Source organism: Mastacembelus armatus, chromosome 6 (assembly GCF_900324485.2).
Source record: "Mastacembelus armatus chromosome 6, fMasArm1.2, whole genome shotgun sequence".
Lineage (NCBI taxonomy): Eukaryota > Metazoa > Chordata > Actinopteri > Synbranchiformes > Mastacembelidae > Mastacembelus > Mastacembelus armatus.
In genome coordinates, this window is record NC_046638.1 from 515,175 (window position 1) to 538,457 (window position 23,283).

Below are 23,283 nucleotides of genomic sequence, written 5' to 3' on the forward strand. Positions count from 1 at the left end.
ATGAATATTTCTTTATTTCACTCACTTGTTGTAGCAGCGATTTTTTCTTTATTTACTTGTTTGTTTTTCCGTGTTTGACTCAATGTTCTGATAAAATGATAAATTATGCCTCAAAATTTTAAACTGAAGAAATGAAAATGTATAACCAGATATTATTGCTGTCAAACACTGACTCCCCCATGATCCCCCAGGCATTAAAGAGAGTGTGTGTGTGTGTGTGTGTGTGTGTGAAGGTGTGCAGGTGTGCAGCATCATGTTGGCCAGGAAGGGCCTCCTGCCAGATGGCTTCCTGTTGGCCCGTCTGGCGGAGAACCAGAACCAGCCGAACCGCAGCCGCTCCAGAGCCCAGAGAGCTCGGTTCATCACCAAGACTGGATCCTGCAACGTGGCCCACAAGAACATCAGAGAGCAGGTGTCGTAAGCATTAGTCCAGCATTTGTCCAGCATTAGTCCAGTGTTAGTCCAGTGTTTGCTGTCAGAACCTGAGGCCACAGATAGGACGGCTGTTTCCTGCTCTGTTCTCTTAGAGATATTTTTGTGCAGCAGTAATTAGTTTATAAGTTAAAGGATGTTTTTTTTACTTCGTTACATAAACTAATGCAGAGCAACAAACTGTTCTGCCTGAACACATGGGATGGTTTTCCTTCACTTGTCAGACACTTAAAGACAGCAGCTGCTGATTCAGTGTGTGTGTTACTGAGTCCAGATCCCATCCAGAGGCTGACAGCACTAATGAATGTGTGTGAATCCAGAAGCTGGTTCAGCTTATGGGTCTGTGCCGTAGACCTCCATTGGTGTCCAAAAACTATTACACGCTGCACCGTAAACAGAACAGTTGACTCAGCCACAAAGGGACAAAATGCTTCTTATAGTCAGTCAACTCTCTGAGATTGTGAATGGCTGTCATGTGTCACTGAAAGATGTTGATGACACTAATGAAACTACTTTAGAAACACATTTCGGTTCCTCTGTATATGAGGCAAACTCAGATGTTCCATCTTCCTGTCGTTTGTGCCTCTGACCTCCTGGTGGTGCAGGGCCGCTTCCTGCAGGATGTGTTCACCACCATGGTGGACCTGAAGTGGCAGCACTCCCTGCTCATCTTCACCTCAGCCTTCCTCTGTTCCTGGATGCTCTTCGCTATGATCTGGTGGCTCGTCGCCTTCGCTCACGGAGACCTGGAGCCTCGTGACCCCAACGGTGAGCCAGGCCCTGTCCCCTGCGTCACTGCCATCCACTCCTTCACCTCCGCCTTCCTCTTCTCCATCGAAGTCCAGGTGAGAGTTGTTGTTGTTGCAGACTGATCCAGGCACAGTGGTTTGTCATTTGTAACTGAACATCTTCTGCTCCAGGTGACCATTGGTTTTGGCGGCAGGATGGTGACGGAGGAGTGTCCTCTGGCCATCACCGTACTGATCATCCAGAACATATTGGGGCTCATCATCAACGCTGTGATGCTTGGCTGCGTCTTCATGAAGACGGCTCAGGCAAACCGCCGGGCAGAGACGCTCATCTTCTCCAGAAACGCCGTCATCGCGCCTCGAAACGGCCGGCCGACCTTCATGTTCCGAGTTGGAGACCTGAGGAAGAGTATGATCATCTCCGCCACCATCCAGCTGCAGGTGGCGTCTTTCAGCCATATTAACACGTCTTCATTTCCAGGTTTGCTCATGTGGTGTAGAACTATAGATGCACGGATAGATTACTGAACAGGCCTAACAGGTACACAGCAGGGGATGAAAGACAATAATAAAACCACAGAGAGAAATAAACAACCACAGAGAGAAATAAACAACCACAGAGAGAAATAAACAACCACAGAGAGAAATAAACAACCACAGAGAGAATAAACAACCAGAGGGACAATAAACAACCAGAGAGACAATAAACAACCAGACAGAGAATAAACAACCAGAGAGAGACAATAAACAACCAGAGAGACAATAAACAACCAGAGAGAGACAATAAACAACCAGAGAGACAATAAACAACCAGAGAGAGACAATAAACAACCAGACAGAGAATAAACAACCAGAGAGACAATAAACAACCAGAGAGACAATAAACAACCAGACAGAGAATAAACAACCAGAGAGACAATAAACAACCAGAGAGACAATAAACAACCAGACAGAGAATAAACAACCAGAGAGACAATAAACAACCAGACAGAGAATAAACAACCAGAGAGACAATAAACAACCAGAGAGAGACAATAAACAACCAGAGAGAGAATAAACAACCAGAGAGACAATAAACAACCAGAGAGAGAATAAACAACCAGAGAGAGACAATAAACAACCAGAGAGACAATAAACAACCAGACAGAGAATAAACAACCAGAGAGAGACAATAAACAACCAGAGAGACAATAAACAACCAGAGAGAGACAATAAACAACCAGACAGAGAATAAACAACCAGAGAGACAATAAACAACCAGAGAGACAATAAACAACCAGACAGAGAATAAACAACCAGAGAGACAATAAACAACCAGACAGAGAATAAACAACCAGAGAGACAATAAACAACCAGAGAGAGAATAAACAACCAGAGAGACAATAAACAACCAGAGAGAGAATAAACAACCAGAGAGAGAATAAACAACCAGAGAGAGAATAAATAAACAACCAGAGAGAGAATAAACAACCAGAGAGACAATAAACAACCAGAGAGAGACAATAAACAACCAGAGAGACAATAAACAACCAGAGAGACAATAAACAACCAGAGAGACAATAAACAACCAAAGAGAGAATAAACAACCAGAGAGAATAAACAACCAGAGAGACAATAAACAACCAGAGAGAGACAATAAACAACCAGAGAGACAATAAACAACCAGAGAGACAATAAACAACCAGAGAGACAATAAACAACCAGAGAGAGAATAAACAACCAGAGAGACAATAAACAACCAGAGAGACAATAAAACAACCAGAGAGACAATAAACAACCAGAGAGACAATAAACAACCAGAGAGACAATAAACAACCAGAGAGACAATAAACACCAGAGAGACAATAAACAACCAAGAGAGAATAAACAACCAGAGAGAATAAACAACCAGAGAGACAATAAACAACCAGACAGAGAATAAACAACCAGAGAGAATAAACAACCAGAGAGACAATAAACAACCAGAGAGACAATAAACAACCAAAGAGAGAATAAACAACCAGAGAGAATAAACAACCAGAGAGACAATAAACAACCAGAGAGAGACAATAAACAACCAGAGAGACAATAAACAACCAGAGAGAGAATAAACAACCAGAGAGACAATAAACAACCAGAGAGAATAAACAACCAGAGAGACAATAAACAACCAGAGAGACAATAAACAACCAGAGAGAGACAATAAACAACCAGAGAGACAATAAACAACCAGAGAGACAATAAACAACCAAAGAGAGAATAAACAACCAGAGAGAATAAACAACCAGAGAGACAATAAACAACCAGAGAGAGACAATAAACAACCAGAGAGAGACAATAAACAACCAGGGAGCCAATAAACAACCAGAGAGAGACAATAAACAACCAGAGAGAGACAATAAACAACCAGAGAGAGACAATAAACAACCAGAGAGACAATAAACAACCAGAGAGAGACAATAAACAACCAGAGAGACAATAAACAACCAGAGAGACAATAAACAACCAGAGAGAGACAATAAACAACCAGAGAGACAATAAACAACCAGAGAGAGACAATAAACAACCAGAGAGACAATAAACAACCAGAGAGAGACAATAAACAACCAGAGAGAGACAATAAACAACCAGAGAGACAATAAACAATGACAGAGAGAATAAACAACCAGAGAGACAATAAACAATGTCTCCAAAGCTGAAGGACATAAATCAAAACAGTGGAAGTTTCCCTCCAGGTGATCCGGCGCACCGTGACATCGGAGGGTGAGGTGATCCCGGTGTGTCAGCTCGACATCCAGGTGGAGAACCCTCTGAGGAGTAACGGCATCTTCCTGGTTTCTCCTCTTATCATCAGCCACACCATGGAGAGAAGCAGCCCTCTGTACGAGCTGTCGGCTCAGTCGCTGGCCTCCGAGGACCTGGAGATCATCGTCATCCTGGAAGGTGAGGAACCTGACACAGGTGCACCAAAGACAAATACACAGAGCTACTGATGTTCTGTTAAATATCTATTAGTTTATTCTGAAGGTTTTCCCAGATGTATTAACTACATTTTACCACTCAAGTTAAATTTGCACTTCCAGCTCTTAAATTTTATTTTAAAACTTTTCATTTTTCTGCTCGAGATGTTCAACTTTTCTGCACTTATGACATTCCTGGTTTAGTGTTAGTACATTTCAAACTAGAAAAGTTGAGAATTATTTCAAGTCATTTATCAAATCAAAGATTTTTTTTTTTATTTCCAGCTTCAGTTTTTCAAATGAACAAACATTTGACAGAAATTACATTAATGTCCTACAACACAAGTTTGTTGTCAAAGGTGCAGGAATTCATCTTTGGCCACTAGGGGCTAGAAACTCCAAAATAAGTGCACTGATTTATTACAAGTGTCTTTTGTAGGAGTGGTGGAGACCACAGGGATCACCATGCAGGCTCGGACCTCCTACATTCCTGAGGAGATCCTGTGGGGGAGACGCTTTGTGTCCATCATCACAGAGGAGGACGGCCGGTACTGTGTCGACTACTCAAAATTTGGCAACACGGTTCCTGTCCGGATGTCATCTCTCAGCGCCAAAGAGTTGGACCAGACCAGAGGAGTCCAGGAGGGGACATCTGATGTGCAGCTGCAGGGATGGGGATTGGTCAGAGCAGGCAGAGGCGGGTTCCGTAGAGGGGGCCGGGCCTGCGAAAGCTCCGCCCCTCAGCCCTGGTATGCCCAATCAGAGAAATCGCAGCCACAGGTGGAGCAGAAAGGACAGAAGAAGACCGTGAAGCTAGAGGTGATTGGACGACAGGTGGATGACGCACTGGGAGACATGAGTGACTGAAAACACAGAGGTGGAAACTAAGAAGCCGCTCACACCTGGGAAAAGTGAAGTGAAAATGTGCTTCCTAAGATTTTTCCCTTTCCGGGTCTGTTTCACCTTTGTACTCGATGGGTTTTTGTCCAGCTGTGAGCAGCTGCTCCGTTTCCTTTGTGCGTTTTGGGACAGGAGTGTTGAGCAGCTGTGGGATAAAGTGTGTGAGCGAACATGAACCAGTTTTCCTGAAGCAGCTCTGTCTTTTCACAGCTGACTTGTTTGCTGCTTGTTTAATGTTAGATATTCAATCAGTAGTTGTTTGTGTAATATTTGGTAAAAAGCTGCAGTACACAGCTGCATTTCTGTAGATATTCACTCCCACCGTTTGTACAGATGTTTCATAGATGTTATTGAATTTGTAGAGCACAGCTCTAGTCAGTGCACAAAGCTTCCAGCCTTCATCATCTTTATAGTCTGGGACACCGTGTCAGCTGGAATTGTTGTTTCTTCTTCGTCTCTACTTTTGTCACATAAAACCCTGTGTCTAGAGACATCGTCACATAGTCACAGTCACATTAGGGCAGTTTTAAGGTTGTAGTTCATGATATTCAACATGGCACATCTGCTGTTTCACTTGGTTTTTAAAGAATGAAGTGTGTCTGATTAGAGATTGTCCTTTAGAATTAAACCTGTGTGTGTATTTGGTCTTGTGCCGTGTTGTGTTCAGGGACATTCATCTCAAACCCTTTCCTCACATGTAGTGGGACAACAGGTTCTTCAGGGACGTTCTGCCCTTTGGAGCTGCTTCCTTCTCTTCAACTCTGCTGGAAGAGACTTTGAAAAATCTACGAAGTCAAATTTAGGATTTAAAATTAATGTAACATAAGAATCACAGAAAACAGAAATAAACACGGCCTCAGAAATGCGTGTTGTCTTCAAACTGATTTATTTAAGACTATTTTAATTATCAGCTGATCAGACATCATCTGAGGGGACGGACAACCTGACAGGGGCCCATGTGCTCCAGGTTCACAACATGACAATTAACCTGTAATAATTAATCTGGCTCTGACTGTAATAATACTGTACGCACAAAAGCAAAACAATCCGACAGAGATTAGAGCAGAGTAATGGAGGATCATTAAACGCTGATCTGAAGTCTGATTTTGAGAAAACCTGAGATTGTCATGTCATAGATTCAGAGGTGATAAAGTTAGTTTGGACTGAGGAGACTGATGGTTTAGTTTTTGAGTTTTATTTGGGAACAACAAAGACTTTGAATTTGATGCAAAAATATAAGAAAACCAAGAATGGCCATTTTTTTCTTCGTTGTTAAACGCTGAAAACTAGTGAACCTTCCAACCTGAGAAGCTAAAAACACAGTTTAGTTTATGTTAACTTTACGAACATGAGGAACTTCCTGAACACTGAACCACTGCAGCATCTTCACATCCAGCTCCACCAGATGCTCAGCAGGGACCCGACCAGGGCCAGGGCCGGTATTGCCGTGGCAACAGTGCTGGCGGAGTTGCACAGGTTGCTGCTGCAGCATCGGTAGGTGAAGGCAGAGATTGATGGAAACATCTGGTTGAGACGAGAGTTGTCACAGTCTGTGTACCTGATACACTGACGGATGGTCTTCCCACCTGGACAGGGGAAACACTCATCAGTCTTTCTATAATTGTGAGGACATAAAAAACTGCTCCCCCTCATGTCTCTAGAGGGTCTGATGACCCAAACTAACTCCCACCATAAGCTTCTCCTTCCTGCTCTTTGCCCCTCCCATCACATCCTGTTTCCTGAAGCTACGACGTGAACTACGGATGCCTGGTTGGGACAAAGTGTCCAGTCCAAAGCTAGTGTTAGCTGACTGAGGAGTAAATGTGTCAGTCCAGCAGACGATAAACAGCTGTTTGACACCAACCTGTTTCACTCAGAGATATGCAGGCATCTTCGTACGTGCACTCCTGGACATTTGTACAGCGTCCGGTGTAATCAGAGCACTTGTAGCACCTCAGTCCAGAACCTGAAGAAGAAGAAGCTGGTTTTATTTTCTTCATTTTGACTAAATCAACAGCAAACAACAAAATGTGTCAAGTTCTTCTGAGTTGAGGTGACTGAGGTGAACTCAGCAGAGAACATACATATGATGTTATAGTTTTTAATGTTTTAACTATTACATTATAATAATTATAATAACGCAATAACAGCCCAATAACATCCCACTAGATCCAGAAAACATGACACTAGGTCCAGAAAACATACCACTAGATCCAGAAAACATACCACTAGATCCAGAAAACATGCCTCAAGATCCAGAAAACATGCCTCAAGATCCAGAAAACATGCCACAAGATCCAGAAAACATGCCACAAGATCCAGAAAACATCCCACTAGATCCAGAAAACATCCCACTAGATCCAGAAAACATACCACTAGATCCAGAAAACATGCCTCAAGATCCAGAAAACATGCCTCAAGATCCAGAAAACATGCCTCAAGATCCAGAAAACATGCCTCAAGATCCAGAAAACATGCCTCAAGATCCAGAAAACATGCCTCAAGACCCAGAAAACATGCCACAAGATCCAGAAAACATGCCACTAGATCCAGAAAACATGCCACAAGATCCAGAAAACATGCCACAAGATCCAGAAAACATCCCACTAGATCCAGAAAACATCCCACTAGATCCAGAAAACATACCACTAGATCCAGAAAACATGCCTCAAGATCCAGAAAACATGCCTCAAGATCCAGAAAACATGCCACAAGATCCAGAAAACATGCCTCAAGATCCAGAAAACATGCCACAAGATCCAGAAAACATGCCACTAGATCCAGAAAACATGCCACTAGATCCAGAAAACAAGCCACAAGATCCAGAAAACATGCCACAAAATCCAGAAAACATCCCACTAGATCCAGAAAACATCCCACTAAATCCAGAAAACATACCACATATCCAGAACACATTCCACTAGATCCAGAAAACATCCCAGTTGATACGGAAAACATCCCAGGATATCTTAATGCCTGTGTATTTTTACATCCTGTCTGACAGGAAGTTTAGTTAAACTGATCCATTTTGTCACAGACAGAAAACCCCTCCAGTATATACGTATTCAATAGTATTAATAAACTATTTTTAAGGGCTGGGTATCATTTACTTTAGTTACTTTAACCTTGGTGCTCATCCACATTGAACATATTTTCTATGATTACAGCGTAATTAGAGCTACCACCTAATTTACAGAAACTGATATAAATATACAGAACAGTCCCAGGAGATTTACCTAAAACAAGACACACAATACAAGTACAGTCTAGGCCAGTTACTGCATATTAAAGTGATGATGTGTGTATTCTCTACATCTTAAGGATATTAAGTTGAATGCTGAGTAAAAATCTCTCTGAAAATCTACTAATAGGAAAGAAGAACAGCTGAATAGAAAAGTTTAAACCGATCAGGTACTGCGGATAAAGTTTCTATCAAATTGAATTGAAACTTTAACTTCAAATTGAAAATATCCTGGAAACTTTTCACCCCTTTGAGCAAACCACATGAGGTAACAGCGAACACACCTATATTTAGCTGAGTTTGCATTAACACTGTGAGTGAATGTCAGGCTGTGCATTTTATCCAGGAACCCTCATCCAGAAGGTCATAAGCATAAAAACTAGTATGACCCGGTCCAAGTGGGGGATTTTGGCAGTGTACACAGTGGGGACCCCCCCTGCCCCTGCCCCCTATTAATACCTGTGTAAGTGTTCCTTCTGAGAAAGAGCCAAAAATTACACAAGGACCAGGGTCTCTTCAAAAGAAGACTCAGACGGGCCAGAACCAATATGCTGCTCCGAATATCAGAACAAGCTCCTCAAACCCTGCAGCTCTGTTCATTACAATAAATTCTTCATATCTCACAATTCACTGTGAATAGTTTACTTACCTGTTTAGTCTCTTTTGTTTCCATTCATTTTAATCTTCTTTATATTATAAGCTTCACATGGTTTTAGATTATTTTTAGTATACTGTTTCGAAATGTTAGCTATCATTCCGGGTGTTTGCAGCCCTCTCTGATCCCCCAGAATTTCTGGGTCCTGGTCACTCACCCAAATGGAGCATCCCAGAACCGAGCAGCAGGAAGAGTGCGAGGCAGCGCTTCATGTCGTCTCAGAAACAAACCTGCAGTCAAAGCAGACAGGAGAAGGCGTCAGGTTGGAACTGCACAGCGTCTGGCTGGATTTGGTGTTTGGCAGCGGACTGAGAACTGCTTTGTCCAGTGGACCACAAAGACGCTGTGTATTGCCAAAAAACACTCCTCCTTCTCCTCCTCCTGCCCAGCAGTCACTGACGGCTGTAGTACGGTCGGTGGCAGGAAGTTTGAGTAGTTTCCCACAGACAACTGTGTCAGCCCTGAGCTGCAATATTCACAGTCTCTGTTCTTTAGAAAAATAACACACACTTTTTCATCTCGCTGGGAATGAAACACACAAAGGAAGGACAAGTCAAATGTCTTTAGAACTAGAGGAAACTTAAATAAGCAGGATAGTCTCCCTACCACTCAACCCAGGAACAGGTCCTGAACCTGTTCAGTGGACACACGGCAGGTTTTTCAGAGGTGACACTAAAGACTATTGGCCAAATGACTCATCTATTAACTATTTCATCAAAGCTAAGAAATACACCTGACCATTTCATTTAGATCATTTTGTTTTAACAATCTTAATATTCTCTATGTTCCTTTAACTCTCTTTAAGGGTTTGTGTGTTGCATCAGGTCTGTTGATCATAAACACAACTCGTCGTTCATCATGAGGTTCAGCTGCGTCCCTCACTGAGACAAACATTAGATGCTGAGTCAGTTATTACAAGCTAATGTGTAAAACATGAAACACGACGATGAGGAGCGCAGACTCAGCAGCCTGACAGAAAAAGGCCAGAATGAGGAGTTCTGGGGAATGTCCCCCCCTCTCTGCTGTGGGACGGTTTGGTATTTATCTATTTTTGTTGCTGCAGGCGCCTCAGAGACAGCAGAGGCTGCAGAGACATGCACTGACATAATTACCACAGTCCTTCGCACGGGGCCCAGCGTGTTCTAACAAATGTAATTTCTCTTGTATTACTTCAATTCTTACATTGTTTGCAGCTTTGGTCCACATGTAAACACGTAAAAGTATTTACAGTAACATAACTTCTCTATTTGTGCATCATGTTTACAGAAACATGCTTCACATTTTAATAGTTACACTGATTTACATAAATATGGGGACAAACTGGTGTCAAGTCTTTACACAAAGAGACTAGTTTTAACAGTTTTCTACTAAAATGTACTCGTAAAGTACACTTCTACACGGATCCTACTGCACAACAAACGGGCTTGTGTAACACAGCAAACAGACTGTGATTGTGAAGGGGTTTCTAAGCTCGTACTCCGGGTGTGTTTGTATTGTCATACATCAGTCCCAGCCTGTGACAGACAGGCGGGTCAGCTGCTGGACCCACAGAGGCCACTGTATCTGCATCCAGCTGCTGTGTGACGCTGCAGTCAGGCCTTTTGTCCAAACATTTCAGCTACTTCACTTTGGCCCCGTTAACAGAGGAGGATTAATCTGCCACAGACAGACCCCAGGACTATGGACATGCTGACAAACTCTGAAGTGAGTCCCTTGTGTTCACCGCAGGACTACACTGGGGGTCACAGTGTGTTTCTGAATGTCACTCCTTCTCTGTCTACTGATGGTTCTTCTGTTCTTTCATCCTTTGTGTGTTTATTCTGCCACGGGAACACGTGAACGGGAACACATAACTCCTGTCTTAGCGTCCTTACACTTGCTCCCTGTGCAGTTCAGGGTCAAAGTTAAAGTATTGTTAATGGTCTACAAAGCCCTGAATAATTTAGCACCTCAATACATCTCTGACCTTTTAAAGACATATAGTCCAGTACGGTCTCTCAGGTCTGGTGAGCAGCTTTTACTTACAGTACCTAAATCTGGGATGAAGAGTCGGGGCGATCGCGCCTTTTCAGTAGTAGCCCCTAGACTTTGGAACGAGTTGCCTCCTGAACATCAGGCAGGCCCCGACTCTTCCCATTTTTAAATCTCACCGTAAGACCTTTATATACACATTTTTTATTATTTTATTATTATTGTCTGGTTTTATGTTTGCAGCTGGTATAGATTTGTACATCACTTTGGTCGACTACGTTGTGTTAAATGTGCTTTAGAAATAAATTTGATTTGACAATCCTTTTTCCTCTGGGACAATAAAGTCAATCAGCTCCTGCATTACTGTCAGCAGCAGTGTAACACGTAACAATGGGAGACCTTTCTGACCAGCGACTGAAACCTGTGGCGCTTCAGCTAAACAGTAATTTAGTTGCAGCCCATAAAACTCATTCCCAAACTGCTGCTGCCTGAAACAACAACTGCTCCACTTCACTGTCAACTCAGTTTTCCCTGTACACACTCGCACCAAGCTGCACTTTAACATTCCCACACCCAGTAAAGTCTTAGCCTGAATGTACACATGATGTACATTTGATTCAATTATATTTAAATATAAAATTCTAAATAGTCTGTAATCGTGTTTCTTTATGGAAGTTTTACCTCCGTTTATATTTTCCAGTATTAAGTATGTAGGACTGACGTAATGGACCTGAATATATACTGAATATTGGATTTTATAAGACATTATCACAACTACTCTGTCCACTAACACACATTTCCCTGGACCTGCAACTCCTCGAGAGTTTTTTATATTTAATGTGTGAGGTGTGTCGGTGCTGAAGTGTCGACTTAAAGAATAAAGTTCATGCTGCATGTTCATAAACATGCTCCTGCTTCTTTGCGCCTCATGTTGCCTCATGTTACCGAGTGGGGGGCGTCAGAAGCAGCCTCTTTGAGATAACACTGAACTGTGTGTCTAAATAACTTAATATTTAATAATGTGTGTATGCAGCACAATTTCCTTCCAAACATATATATGACAGTGTGAAAGAAGCCTCACTGCAGCAGGTGATGTCAGGCCCCAGGCAGGTGCAGAGTCCAGTCCACAACGCGTTAGCAGACGCCCCTGGACAAAGATCATTTCATTCAGCCTCATCAACGGGGAGCAGACACTGACAAAGAGCTCACAGTTTCAGCAGACAGCAGCAGAGGAGCAGAGTTGGCACGTCCAGCAACAACTGCCAACGCTCAGTTGAAAGACAGTTTTGGCTCCTGTCACATACAAATATTCAGAGTTTCGAGGTGGCAGATCCCTTCCTGGCCTCCTTTGTGTTTGCCAGTTGACCCGTTCCCTCGAGTGGACAGATTTTCTCCCTTTCTACAGACGTCAGGCCAAGCGGATGTTAGACCAGGGAGAAGGCTTTTTATTCCCTGAAAAACTCTTTTCAAACTGCGTCTCCCGGAGATTGAAAAATCCTTTTGAAGCATAAAGGGAGAATTTTTGTTCACTAAATGGCAGCTGACTCCAGAGCAGCCCCTGACCTTTGACCTTTAACCCCGCCATGGTTTGCTGCCAGTGGTGAAAAATAACTAGCCAGCAAGTATATTTACTGAAGTACTGTAACTGAGGTTCTAGTACTTTACTTCAGAATGTCAGTACATTTTGGCAAAAAACACTTCACTAAATTTACTTCACTACACAAAAATAAGGTTTTACCACAAAACAAACTACTTCCGGATTTCAAAATAAAAGACGCCACTTTTAGGTGTGTGTGTTCGTTGAAATACACACTTTTATAAATAGTTCAAGACTCTTAATATTTGTTAAATTGGTGTTTCTAATTTCTACTTACACAGTTAATATGAAATACTTACTTTTGTGTACTTCGGAGTAACCTGCTGTTTGCACGCTCCTTCGATTTACAAATCAATTATTTGATAGTATCGTCCCATAATCACTTTAAATCGGGAATATTGCGTCAACACGTTGTGTAGCAAAACCAGATCTTACTGGAAACTAAAAATTACTGCAGTATTTCTACACAGTTACTGTTGTGTGTGTATCAGTCACCGTAGCCACGTACTTAGATTAAATTAACTGCGACTCACCGGACCGCAGTCTCGGTTTGGGCCCGTCTTTGATAAGAACCTCCGAAAGGCTTTTGGAACAGGCCACAACCAGACCCCCCTTCCGCACGAACCGAAATAAACCGAGCGTAAACGCCCCTCGTGACTGCGGGGAAACCTTAGCGGTCCCAGTGAAAACGCCCCCAAATTGGCCTTGAAATCTTCCCGTTTTTAGGAATCCGCCGGTGTCGCAGTGATCCAGGGACAGTTGTCTGTACATCCGCGGGTTCACCGCAAACAGCAGCTGGTCGGAAATAATTCGGCTACTTCTAACAGACAATTTGGTTTGAAGCACAAATACTACACTAAATACTATAATACTCTTAATACTCTGATATTGTACAGGCTGAACAGCCTGGGAGCACCTAAAATACAATTATATCATTTTAATGATACTATTGCAACAACACATCATCAGTAGGGTAAAACTAACCTGTCTCACGACGGTCTAAGCCCAGCTCACGTTTTAATGATATGACTCATGTTGTTTATTTTGTGGCATTTATAAATTGCTTTGTCTTATTTTCTTACTACGCATGCGCACGGCAGACACGGCAGACACAAGCTTTCCGACCCGCCATATTGTTTGTTTACATCCCCATCATGGGAAGCACAGGTCCTCATCCTCCATCCTTACATCCGCTCTGAACATCTTGTAATGCCTGAACTGTTCTAGTTTCTATGTTTTGATTATTTAAAGGGCCAATGTGAGAAAACAGGGAAACATCTATATCATGGCACCCTGAAATCCAGATCCCCTTAGTGTTTTGCTGTGTGACCAACAGTTAAAACCAGTATTTTGGATCATGTTTGCTTAATAACGTAAATGATGAATCAGTCAACTGTACAGAGCTGGTTGGTTTCTGGAGAATTAATGTGTAACGTGGGGTCAACACTGTCTTTGTCCTGAGGCCCCTCATCGGAGAAACGGCTCCAATAACTAATCCAGCTCCATGTGCATTCTTCCATGATGAACTGGGACTTTGAACTCCTCAGGTTCACAGGTGGGAAAGGTGGCGATGGTTTGAAGTACTTTTATGTATCCCCCCTTTCACCGAGCGTAAAATGCAAACACTAGTAAGCTGAGCTGCAAAATGTGACTCAGGTACTTCAGTGGCTGAACAAAACACATTCAGAAAAAATGGCTTTTAAAATATATTTTTAAAGAATTTGAAACAGAAGAACAGAGAAAGGAAGAAACCACAGGTTCCTGTTTGTTTTGTCTGGAGCCAAAATTCATATCCAACTGCAGCAGCGGCAAATCTCACAGTTCAGCAAAACATCAAATATTCACAACAAAAAGCAGACTCCATGCAGCTCTGGAGTCACGGTACAATCAGTCAAACGTCGGTACAAACACACAAAATAAGGCAGAGCCCAAAATCTTGGCTTTCATACGACAAACGGTTTTGGATTGAAACTGCAGCAGTAAACCAGTAACCAACAGTCTGGTTATGCTCCTGTGAGCTCTGTGCTGCTCGGGATTCAGTTATAAAACACACCGTCCAGTCTGACACACATCAGCCAGAAACAACTCATCCTGCACAACAACAGTTTCAACAGTAATACCTGCATGCATACAATACACACATGCACGATAAGAACAGCCGTACACGTTTTGTCTGACTGATATGAAGAGGGTTGAATATCGTCGTGCTAATCACAGCAGTTCTTAAGAAACACAATGACATTTAAAAACATTTTATTCCCATTCGTGTGCCTGTGCATTACATATGGACCACTAGCTTAGCTTAGCATAAAACAGCTAGCCTGACTCTGTCCAAACTTCAAAAATACATAAACCAGTGGCTCCCAATCCTGGTCCCCAAGGATCTTCTGCTCCTCTTGTATTCCAGCTATTTCTGACATACCCACAGCTGATTACCTGTGTTCAGCCAGTCAGAAGCAGGAAGTGCAGGGAGAGTTGGAAAACAAGCAGGGCAGGGGCCTTGAGGACCAAGACTGGGAACCACTGACATAAACCGACACTTCCAGTATGTACTGTAACTGTGTGTAAAACCTCACACTGCAGGTTCTACATTTCTATCACCAGCTGGACAGGACCAGCTTCTGGTGCTGCTGGTACTTTGTGTATAGTTGAACGTTGGACAGAGTCAGACTCAAGCTTTCCTGTCTTTATGCTAATTAAGCTACTATGGTTCCTCCTGGCCCTAGCTCTGTATTAGCACTGTATTCATACAAGAGGAAAAATGCTTTTTTTCCAAATTATTCCAAGATGGATAAGCTGCATTCACATCATCTACGCTGAAATCACAAGCAGTCGAGTGGGGAAGAACCACACACGTCTGCCTCAGAGTTTGGGTAGAAGAACAACTAATGTTCCAAGAACGTGTCAGCAGAATGGCTGCAAATGCACCTTCAGAAGGAAATGCAGCATTAACACCAGCACGGTCTGTCCCATAAAGGTTAACACCACCTTTACAAAGCAAGGTCACCATCAATATGTTTCCCCCCCTGGTGCTTATATTTAACTTTCAAAGTTTTTCTTTTAGGGCAAAAGGCAAACTCTGTAAAGAAGTAAGAATAATACTAATACTAATATTAATATGTAAAATAACAGTGAACACCTGCGGCCGAGCTCAGCCGCTCGCAGTGCGTCATGTTTCCACTCTCACAGCTGTAGATACAGACATCGTAGTAATAATTGTAAAATACGACTTAAGTGCTAAAGGCAGCAGACAAATATTATCATGCAGTTTTTAAAACTTATTTGAAATATTTAAAGATCGAAGTGCTACAAACATCAACAACAAAAAGCCGAAGCATCAGTGAAAAATAAACAAATACAGCAAAATACATTATGGCATAGCAGGATAGCACCTTTTTCTTTTGGTTCTTGCATTTGATCATTATGGCACTATCTTCAAATTCAAGAGAAAAATACTCTCCTTAGAAACTGCCTCAAAAGCGTTTCCACTATACCCAATGGTTGTATAATATATACAGTGTGCAGCAGGGCTGTGTGCATTTCTAATAGAAATATAAAGCCTTTATACATCCCAACACTCAGCCTTTTCATTCCTGTCAGGCACTACACGGCTGAATAGCCCAGGTCAACTCAATCGCACAAGCATCCAGTTTGACACTCGCTGACTGTTCCTGATGTGTAACTGACTGTACTTCTGGAAACAAGTGCTTTATTATTATACATAACAAGTGCAGGGCCATTCAGTTTGACAACAGCCATCAGTGAAGGAGTCGGAGCAGGAGCTCAGTGCGATGTTCAGCTGAGCCTGGACACATCATAAGACACAGACACGTAGAGGCAAAACAACAGCCCAGTGTATAGTCAGTTTGTGTGTCGTCGTAGTTGTCTGGCCACAGTTTAGCTTCTCTCTGTGGTCGCTCTGAGCCACAATAGTCTGTTTTTGTCTCTTATTTACTTTAACGTTGAGTGACATGCAGGACCCCCAGACCCGTGACACGTGTCTCGCAGTGGCTCCCAACCTTTTCTGTTCTCATCTTAGCTTTGCCTTTGTACCACTGTAATTTGGAGAAACTTCACGTTTCAACTGTTCTTTACTTTTAGTTTTTCATTGTCTTGGAGGAAAATAATCTTCCCACAGTCCTGATAAAGAAATAGAAAAAAATGGAAGCTACATGTTTTGTGCAGCCAGACTACAATTGTTGGTATTTTAATGTGACAATATTTATACTAAATGTCAGCATCACACTCAAAGATGTTTATTATTTAGATCTATAATATCAAATTATAATTCCTATTTGTATTATTAACTGAGCTTTACAATCTTTTCACCTACCCTTAAGAAACAGCAGGGACAAGTTCCCTCGGTTGGGAGTCTGGTGCAGAGGAGCGATGCTGCCTTACTTTAGTCTAGTGCATAGGTAACAGGTAAACCCAGTACACCAGTGGCTTCACCTGTTAGATGTCAGGATAAAACTCTGTGTTAACATCAGCACTGTGCAGAACAGATTTCTGATCAGCAGCTGACATCCTGCTCAACACATCAGCTGACAGAGAATAAGTGCTGCCAGACTTCTCCTCGAACCAGCTGTCCAACGCTCGCTTCCCATCAAAGTTACTGATGGGCGGTCCGTTGACCGACACAGTCATCAGGTCGTTCATCTGCTCCAGGGTCAGCCGGGAACGATTGTTCTTACACATCTTCTGCAGAGACACTCGGCCTTTATCACAGCAGGCTGTGGAACTGGGTAGGACCCTGACAACCTGCACAATCCGGTTCAGCAGAGGAAAACGCTGCTTGTACCTGCAGATGTGACTGATGACTTCTTTGAAACCATTCATGGTGCAGTAGTCCGCTTTCAGATCTTTCCACTCCACCACCAGGCTGCCTCTGGCCTCTGTCCTGGCCTGGGAGCCCTCCTGACCTGCCAAGGGAATGGACTCCAGATGATTCATTATCAACTGGATTTCCTCTTCTCCATAGGCTTGTAGGTCCTCCCGGTTGTGGGGCCAGGTGGACAGGTCCAGAACCTTGCAGGCTTTGGCAAATGAGCGGCTCTGCAAATCCAGTCTCTGAGACAGGATACCCTGGCTCCTGTTGCAGATCTTCTCTCGGATGGACTGAAACTTGGACTCTGCTACACGCAAATTCTTCAGAGCCACACCGTTAAAACTTTCACGGAAATTTTCCTCAAACTCCTGTAGATACTCTCCAGGACAGTCCACTAACTGACCTATCTCCTGAATGGCCTCTTCAAGTTTTGCTTCCACCTGAGACACCAGCAGGTACTCTCCCTGAAAGGTGAAGGCCAATCGGGAGAGAACAGCTATGATGTCCAGGAGGAAGTAGATGAGCTTTACTGACTGATAGTCCATGAGGAACTGCAGGAGGGTAAGAGCGATGGCTGAAGCATCAGCCCTCTGTGTCTGGCTGCTAATCTCTTTCAGATGTGCAACTACCTCCAGGTAATCTTTGATGAGTGCATTAAGGACATTTGGTTCTCCAATGATCCATCGAATGGCTCTGATGTCTCCAAGGAACTCGGTCTCCTCTGACAGTGTTGGTGCAGTAGATCGCAGCTCAGCCATCATGCGAGGGGAGTAGCGGTAGAAACTGAGGAGCTGTTTGAGGTTGTTTTCCAGATCCTCCAGGCAAGAGAGTTCCTTCCCACTGATGGCATTTAACACCTCTAGATGAGGTCTGTGTATCATGATGGGAAGGCACAGGATCCAGGGTAAAGTCTTTTGCACAGCTATGTACAGGTTGGCTCTCACTCCTGAAGAAATGTTAGTGCCATCCACCCCGAGACCCACCACCAGCAAGTCCTGAAATCTGAGGCCCAGGACCCCGAAGGCTCGATCCATTACCTGGAGGTATCCATCCACACTGGCCATGGTGAGCCTCTGCAAGGATAGGAACTCTGTGTTGGGTGAGCCCTCATTGGTTATAAACTGAACATAGACTGCCACCATGTCTGAGAAAAGGTCATCATTTTGGGCATCCATTATGACACTCAGGAATGGAGAGAGGCGCATCTTCTCAGCCAGATCTTCTTTTAAAGTCCGGGCAATGTGGTGGATGAGGATCTGACAGTCCCCTTCATTCATGTACTGGTCCACCACTTTGAGGTCACACTTCTTCAACAGCTCAGCCAGCGGACGGAGGTCTGAGAAGGGCCGTCCCTCCAGAGCCAAGTGGTATGCTGCGTTGAACAGTAGCATCATGTTCTTACACATCTCCTCTGTCTTTTCTGGATGCATTCGCAGCTTGTACAGCTGCAGACACTTCTTGTGGAGGTTGCTCTGGCTGTGGAGCTTGATGGTGTGGATCTTGAACTGCTTGGACCCGATGATAAAGGCAGAGGTGCGGGATGACTGGACGGTGTACTGGCGGCAGACATGGCACCACATCTCATTTAGGGTTGGCGAATAGCGAAGGAACCAGAACTTTTTCAGCCATTCCTGTTTGAAACGGCGAATCCGTCTGCCTCCTCCAGAGGACAGCTTTGACGAGTCCTCTGGAGAAATTACAAGATCTGCAGCAATTGACTCATCGGCCGAATCCACGTCCGGGTCATCTTCATCCAGAACCACCTGAGTGGGCGTCAAAGGCTCCATTCCTGCAAAGAAAATATATTTATTTTAAATTAACTGTTTACAATCAGATTATGTAATTGCGATGTAAAGAATCCTGCAATCAGGTTTTATCCAGGCTGGCTGCACAACACTATGGCTGGTCTGGCAGGCGAAAATACCTCAACTAATTTTCCCTCAGGATGAATCCTACTGACCCTGGTGACAATCTCACATTTTATCTAACACTACCAGCATGTCAACTCAAACAAAATCCTAACAAAGTACCACATTCCCTGGACTGAGAAAAGCCTGAACACTGGGTCCATCAATAATTTTTCAAATTTTACCTTGAAAATCTTCAATGGGGCCTTGTTCAGGGTGGGGTGGGCCTTGATCAAGTTTGGACAGGTTCTGTTCAGCCATTTGGGGACCCACCACATCCCCTTGTTCTCCTCTGAGACGGGACAGCTCCTCCTCCAGCTCCAGGATCCTCCTCTTCAGTTTGACACAGTTGGGGCAGAAGGAGGTGGAGGGTTCCTCGCTGCACTGGTTCTCCTCCTCCTTCTGTTCCACCTTCAGGTTAGGAATATTAAAGCTGCTTTCGGATAAGTTAAATCCAGACCCAAGTGCTGGCACTTTAGCTTCACTGGGAAGGGAAGACTGGGACCTGGACTTGCCAGAATCCTCTAGAGAAGCTTCTAGGACGTCTTTGAAGATGAGGTCGATCTTCTTCCTCTTGGCAGGAGGCTGGCCGTCGGACTCTTCACCAGATTGTTTAATGGGGCTGGGTTTGTGCTGCAGAGTTGACTGCAGGCAGGGAGATTTAAAGTCCTGCTGAAGGTTGGGCAGGCCTGCTGGTTTCCCAATATCTGGAACAAAACAGTTTATACTCTGCTCACAAATTTGTGCTTATCTGCAATGGGGTGCCACAGGGGTCTATCCTCAGTCTGATACTCTTCAACAGGGAAAACTAGTAAATGCAGGGAATTACACAGCAGGATGAGCAGATAAGACAGAGGCCAATGACGTGTGAGGTATAAATGTAATGGGAAACAGGTGAAAACAGTCAGGGATGACGAGGTAAGTAAAGCTTACGAGATGTGGACATGCACAGGCAGCAAACAGGAAGTTGGACAAAATAATAAAAGTCCGAACACAGGAAGTACATGGCAGATCCTGAAAAAACTGAGTCATTAATCTAGTGGTGGATCCTTTACTAAAGTAAAAACACCTCAGAGAGTAATTACTGCACTACAACTTAAAGTCCACCAGAAAAAACTGTCCTTGGTAGAAGTACAAAGGAGTTAGCAGGAAATGTATAAAACTATAATACATATATTATAATACTGATACTGGGCTGATACTGGTTTATTACTGGGCTGATTCTGGTTTATTACTGGGCTGATATTGGGTTCCTGTGGGTCCTTATACACACAGGTGTGTGTTTATAAACTCTGTCTGATCAGATCAGTTTGTCCCAGTCCAGTCAGGTGCTAGACACGTCAAACAGGAAGCAGCTGAGCCCAGTTTGTGTCAAAGCAAAGGCTCTGAAAACGTCACGAAATGACAATTTCAGGTTTTCATTTTTATAAAATTACAAAACTTTAGCACCAGTTGTTGTTTTTAACAACAGCTACATGCAGCGAGCTCCTCCACACTGGAATTTATGGAAAATGCTGCCATTTGTACACCCGTCACTGCCGGAGGACCCATAGACCAGACCAGCTGTCGTCTCACCTGTGTCCAGGCTGCGGCCGATGCTCTCCTGAGAAACGCAGTGAAGTTGTCGGATGTAGTCGTTGCTGTACCAAACCCTCAGCTTCTCTCCGGCCACCAGCTCCCGAAACGCTCGAAAGTAGATGTTTCTACCGTGTTGAAACGCCGTCAGGTTCCTGCTGCTCTCCTCTGATGAGGTCCGGACAAACCTGCATGTCAGAAACAGCATCATGAACTGATTCACATCCGTGTTGAGACAAACTGTCCACCTGAACTGTCACCATCATTAAACCCAGGTCAGGTGGAAAAACATGCCCATTATTTGATGTTTAGGCAGTTTGATTTACTGGGATTCCACCAAAGTTACAGTGTGAAGTATTGTCTGTCCCCCCTGACCTGCACTCAAGGAACAGGGTTAAGGGACTAGATAAAACTGTACCAGTTGGATCCGACTGGTACAGTTTTATCTAGTCCTAGTCTAGGTGTTCCTAATAAAGTGACTACTGTGGCTGCTGGTCTTTATTATAAAAAAAGTAGGAATGTTTTCTGTGGATTAGACTTAAGACTTAAGAGGAGACATTGGGCTAAAAGGATATTGGGCTCTGGACTAATCCTGGGATGTGGTCTAAAATGAGACCAGGCTCTGGGCTAAAGGACAGAACTCGCTCATTATCTGCGACTGTTACCTCATCCAGTTGGCTTTGGTCTCATCGCTGCCATCGATGGACTGATACGTGTTGTTCGAATCAACAATCTGGAACAATCAGTGGATAAAGCACAGCTGAGAACTGCTCCAGAACTAAAACATGTTTGTAAACTGGAACTGGTCCAGTCTGGTTCTAAACTGGTCTGTGACTGGTTGGACTCACTATCCATGAAAAGAAGCCGGATGATTGGTCTTTGGACACCAGCTCTCCCTCGTATGGACCAAACACCGCCCCCCGGGGGATGGTTGCATCCACGCAGCGTACATCCACCTCGCCCCCCTCAGTGAAGACCTCCAGGCCCGACGGGACCGTGAGTGCCGCCCTGTTGGCCGACCCCACTGCCACAGGCGTATCGGGGACGAACAGCGGGGGCCCGTGGGATGGACACTCCTGGAAAAAGTCCTGACACTCCTCGCAGACTAGAAGACAAACACAGGAGCAGATACAAACTTCTTCTGTTGTATCTCCTGCAGATTAAACACTTTGTCAGAAGGTTTAAGGTGAAGCTGCAAACACACATCTGGTCAGACCTGCTCCATGTGAACAGTTAAGGTGGAACCTGAATGACTGATGTCCTGTAAGTGCAGCTAATGACAGAGGAACGTGACGGAGCTGAAGACAGAACTTACACCAGAGGTCCGGCAGCCGCTCACTCATGGTGGAACCATGTTGGTCGAAGTCCAGCTGACGTCACAACCCTGTGGAGAAACAGGAAATGATCAGGTCAGTGATGTGTCACATGTTTTTTCTTCCTCCTGGAACATCTGAAAAGCTCATTTTTAACAACTCTGCTTTGTGTAGTAGCCGATGGTCGTCGTGTTACTGCTGAACAGCGTGTCGACAGGCCGCCGGCATGCACACGCACGTGCACAGGCTTCACAGCGTGCATGCATGATACAGATGAACTGGCACCCAGTCTTTGAAACGCTGCTCCACAGCCGGCGGCCCAAAGCTCCTCAGGTGTCTTTAATGCCACAAACCAGACAAAGGTTTGACCAGAACAGCTGCTGAATCATTTTCAATCAACTAAGACGGGCCTCCCATTGTTGGTGAGGAAGAACCATGTGAGCCAGGTCAGCCGTGTGGCTCCCTGCTGGGTTTTTAATCGTTTTTGGACAACAATGGAGGTCTACGGCACAGACCCATAAGCTGAACCAGGTTCTGGATTCACACACACTCACTGGTGCTGCCAGTCTCTGGATGGGATCTGGACTCACAGTCAGCAGCTGCTACCTACAGGTCAGATATTGATTCTGACCCAGAATCCAGCACCAGTCGGGCTCTAAGGAAACAGGTTTCCTTCCACAAACTAGTATTTTACAGAAACACTGAGCCTCCTGCAGGAGCAGCAGCGGTTGAGGGCTCAGCTGACTCCTGTGTTTCCACATGTGGATCTGAACCCTCTGCCGTGGGGGGGCTCTCCTCTGGGCTGGGAGGGGGCAGTCGGACCAACACTAAACTTTGTGTCGTTAACTTTGCGTCGGTGGAGCCGGTAGAGGAGCGAATTGTGGACCTGCGGCAGCTGCTTTCCATCTGCGCCACGATTTCGAGCTGCAGGCGACTGGCGATCTGCCTGCTGTTTTCGGAAGCCATGTTCACTGGCCACAGTGGCTACCGACACAGACCCACCTTGTGCAGAGACGCGGCGGGGACACGGACCCCGTGTACCGGGCGAAGCCACGCTCTCCCCCCGGCCGCCGAGCACCGACACCGGCCGCTGGCTCCGCGGCGAAGTTTCCCGTTAATTTTTGCAACGACTCAGTCGCCTCCTCGAGCTGTGACCACCATTTTTACCACAGGAAA

At 44.4% G+C, this 23,283-nt stretch overlaps 3 protein-coding genes across 10 annotated transcripts; 1 reads left to right on the forward strand and 2 right to left on the reverse strand.

Annotated features, from left to right (window-relative positions):
- The first annotated feature begins 253 nt into the window (after positions 1-253).
- On the forward strand, positions 254-4,995 carry kcnj11l (potassium inwardly rectifying channel subfamily J member 11, like). Its single transcript, XM_026311900.2, has 5 exons — positions 254-412; positions 1,038-1,277; positions 1,353-1,622; positions 3,896-4,103; positions 4,560-4,995. The coding sequence occupies exons 1-5, from the start codon at positions 254-256 to the stop codon at positions 4,985-4,987; spliced, it is 1,305 nt and encodes a 434-aa protein (XP_026167685.1). The 3' UTR covers positions 4,988-4,995.
- An 888-nt stretch (positions 4,996-5,883) lies between these two features.
- Positions 5,884-13,542, reverse strand: cd59b (CD59 molecule (CD59 blood group) b). 7 transcript variants are annotated; one of them, XM_026311905.2, is made up of 5 exons: positions 13,469-13,517; positions 11,969-12,034; positions 9,074-9,146; positions 6,885-6,986; positions 5,884-6,606 (listed from the first exon to the last, which is right to left on the reverse strand). In XM_026311905.2, the coding sequence occupies exons 3-5, from the start codon at positions 9,126-9,128 to the stop codon at positions 6,407-6,409; spliced, it is 357 nt and encodes a 118-aa protein (XP_026167690.1). In that variant the 5' UTR covers positions 9,129-9,146; positions 11,969-12,034; positions 13,469-13,517; the 3' UTR covers positions 5,884-6,406. The 7 variants fall into 7 exon arrangements, with proteins under 7 accessions (XP_026167690.1, XP_026167687.1, XP_026167689.1 ...); XM_026311902.2 differs by lacking the exon at positions 13,469-13,517 and adding an exon at positions 13,018-13,298; XM_026311904.2 differs by lacking the exon at positions 13,469-13,517 and adding an exon at positions 12,784-12,979.
- A 686-nt stretch (positions 13,543-14,228) lies between these two features.
- On the reverse strand, positions 14,229-23,282 carry prdm11 (PR domain containing 11). Of its 2 annotated transcripts, XR_003295955.2 has the most exons (8): positions 23,110-23,282; positions 22,110-22,178; positions 21,643-21,899; positions 21,460-21,527; positions 20,795-20,982; positions 19,405-19,926; positions 16,818-19,101; positions 14,229-16,624 (listed from the first exon to the last, which is right to left on the reverse strand). XR_003295955.2 is itself a non-coding variant. In XM_026311689.2 (7 exons), exons 2-7 carry the CDS (start codon positions 22,135-22,137, stop codon positions 16,940-16,942), a joined length of 3,225 nt encoding a protein of 1,074 aa, XP_026167474.1. In that variant the 5' UTR covers positions 22,138-22,178; positions 23,110-23,282; the 3' UTR covers positions 14,229-16,939. The 2 variants fall into 2 exon arrangements, 1 of the variants encoding a protein (XP_026167474.1); XM_026311689.2 differs by having other exon boundaries at positions 14,229-19,101.
- Position 23,283: the final 1 nt, after the last annotated feature.

Coding starts and splice junctions, on each gene's coding strand:
- kcnj11l (XM_026311900.2), top strand. CDS start 254: ATGTTGGCCAGGAAGGGCCTCCTGCCAGATGGCTTCCTGTTGGCCCGT. Junction 1,623..3,895: donor CCGCCACCATCCAGCTGCAG/GTGGCGTCTTTC, acceptor GTTTCCCTCCAG/GTGATCCGGCGCACCGTGAC. Junction 4,104..4,559: donor GATCATCGTCATCCTGGAAG/GTGAGGAACCTG, acceptor TGTCTTTTGTAG/GAGTGGTGGAGACCACAGGG.
- cd59b (XM_026311907.2), bottom strand. CDS start 9,128: ATGAAGCGCTGCCTCGCACTCTTCCTGCTGCTCGGTTCTGGGATGCTC. Junction 6,987..9,073: donor TTCTGGGATGCTCCATTTGG/GTGAGTGACCAG, acceptor CTTCTTCTTCAG/GTTCTGGACTGAGGTGCTAC. Junction 6,607..6,884: donor CATATCTCTGAGTGAAACAG/GTTGGTGTCAAA, acceptor TCCCCTGTCCAG/GTGGGAAGACCATCCGTCAG.
- prdm11 (XM_026311689.2), bottom strand. CDS start 22,137: ATGAGTGAGCGGCTGCCGGACCTCTGGT. Junction 20,983..21,459: donor ACCAAAGCCAACTGGATGAG/GTAACAGTCGCA, acceptor TCTGACATGCAG/GTTTGTCCGGACCTCATCAG. Junction 19,102..19,404: donor CCCCATTGAAGATTTTCAAG/GTAAAATTTGAA, acceptor TTTTCTTTGCAG/GAATGGAGCCTTTGACGCCC.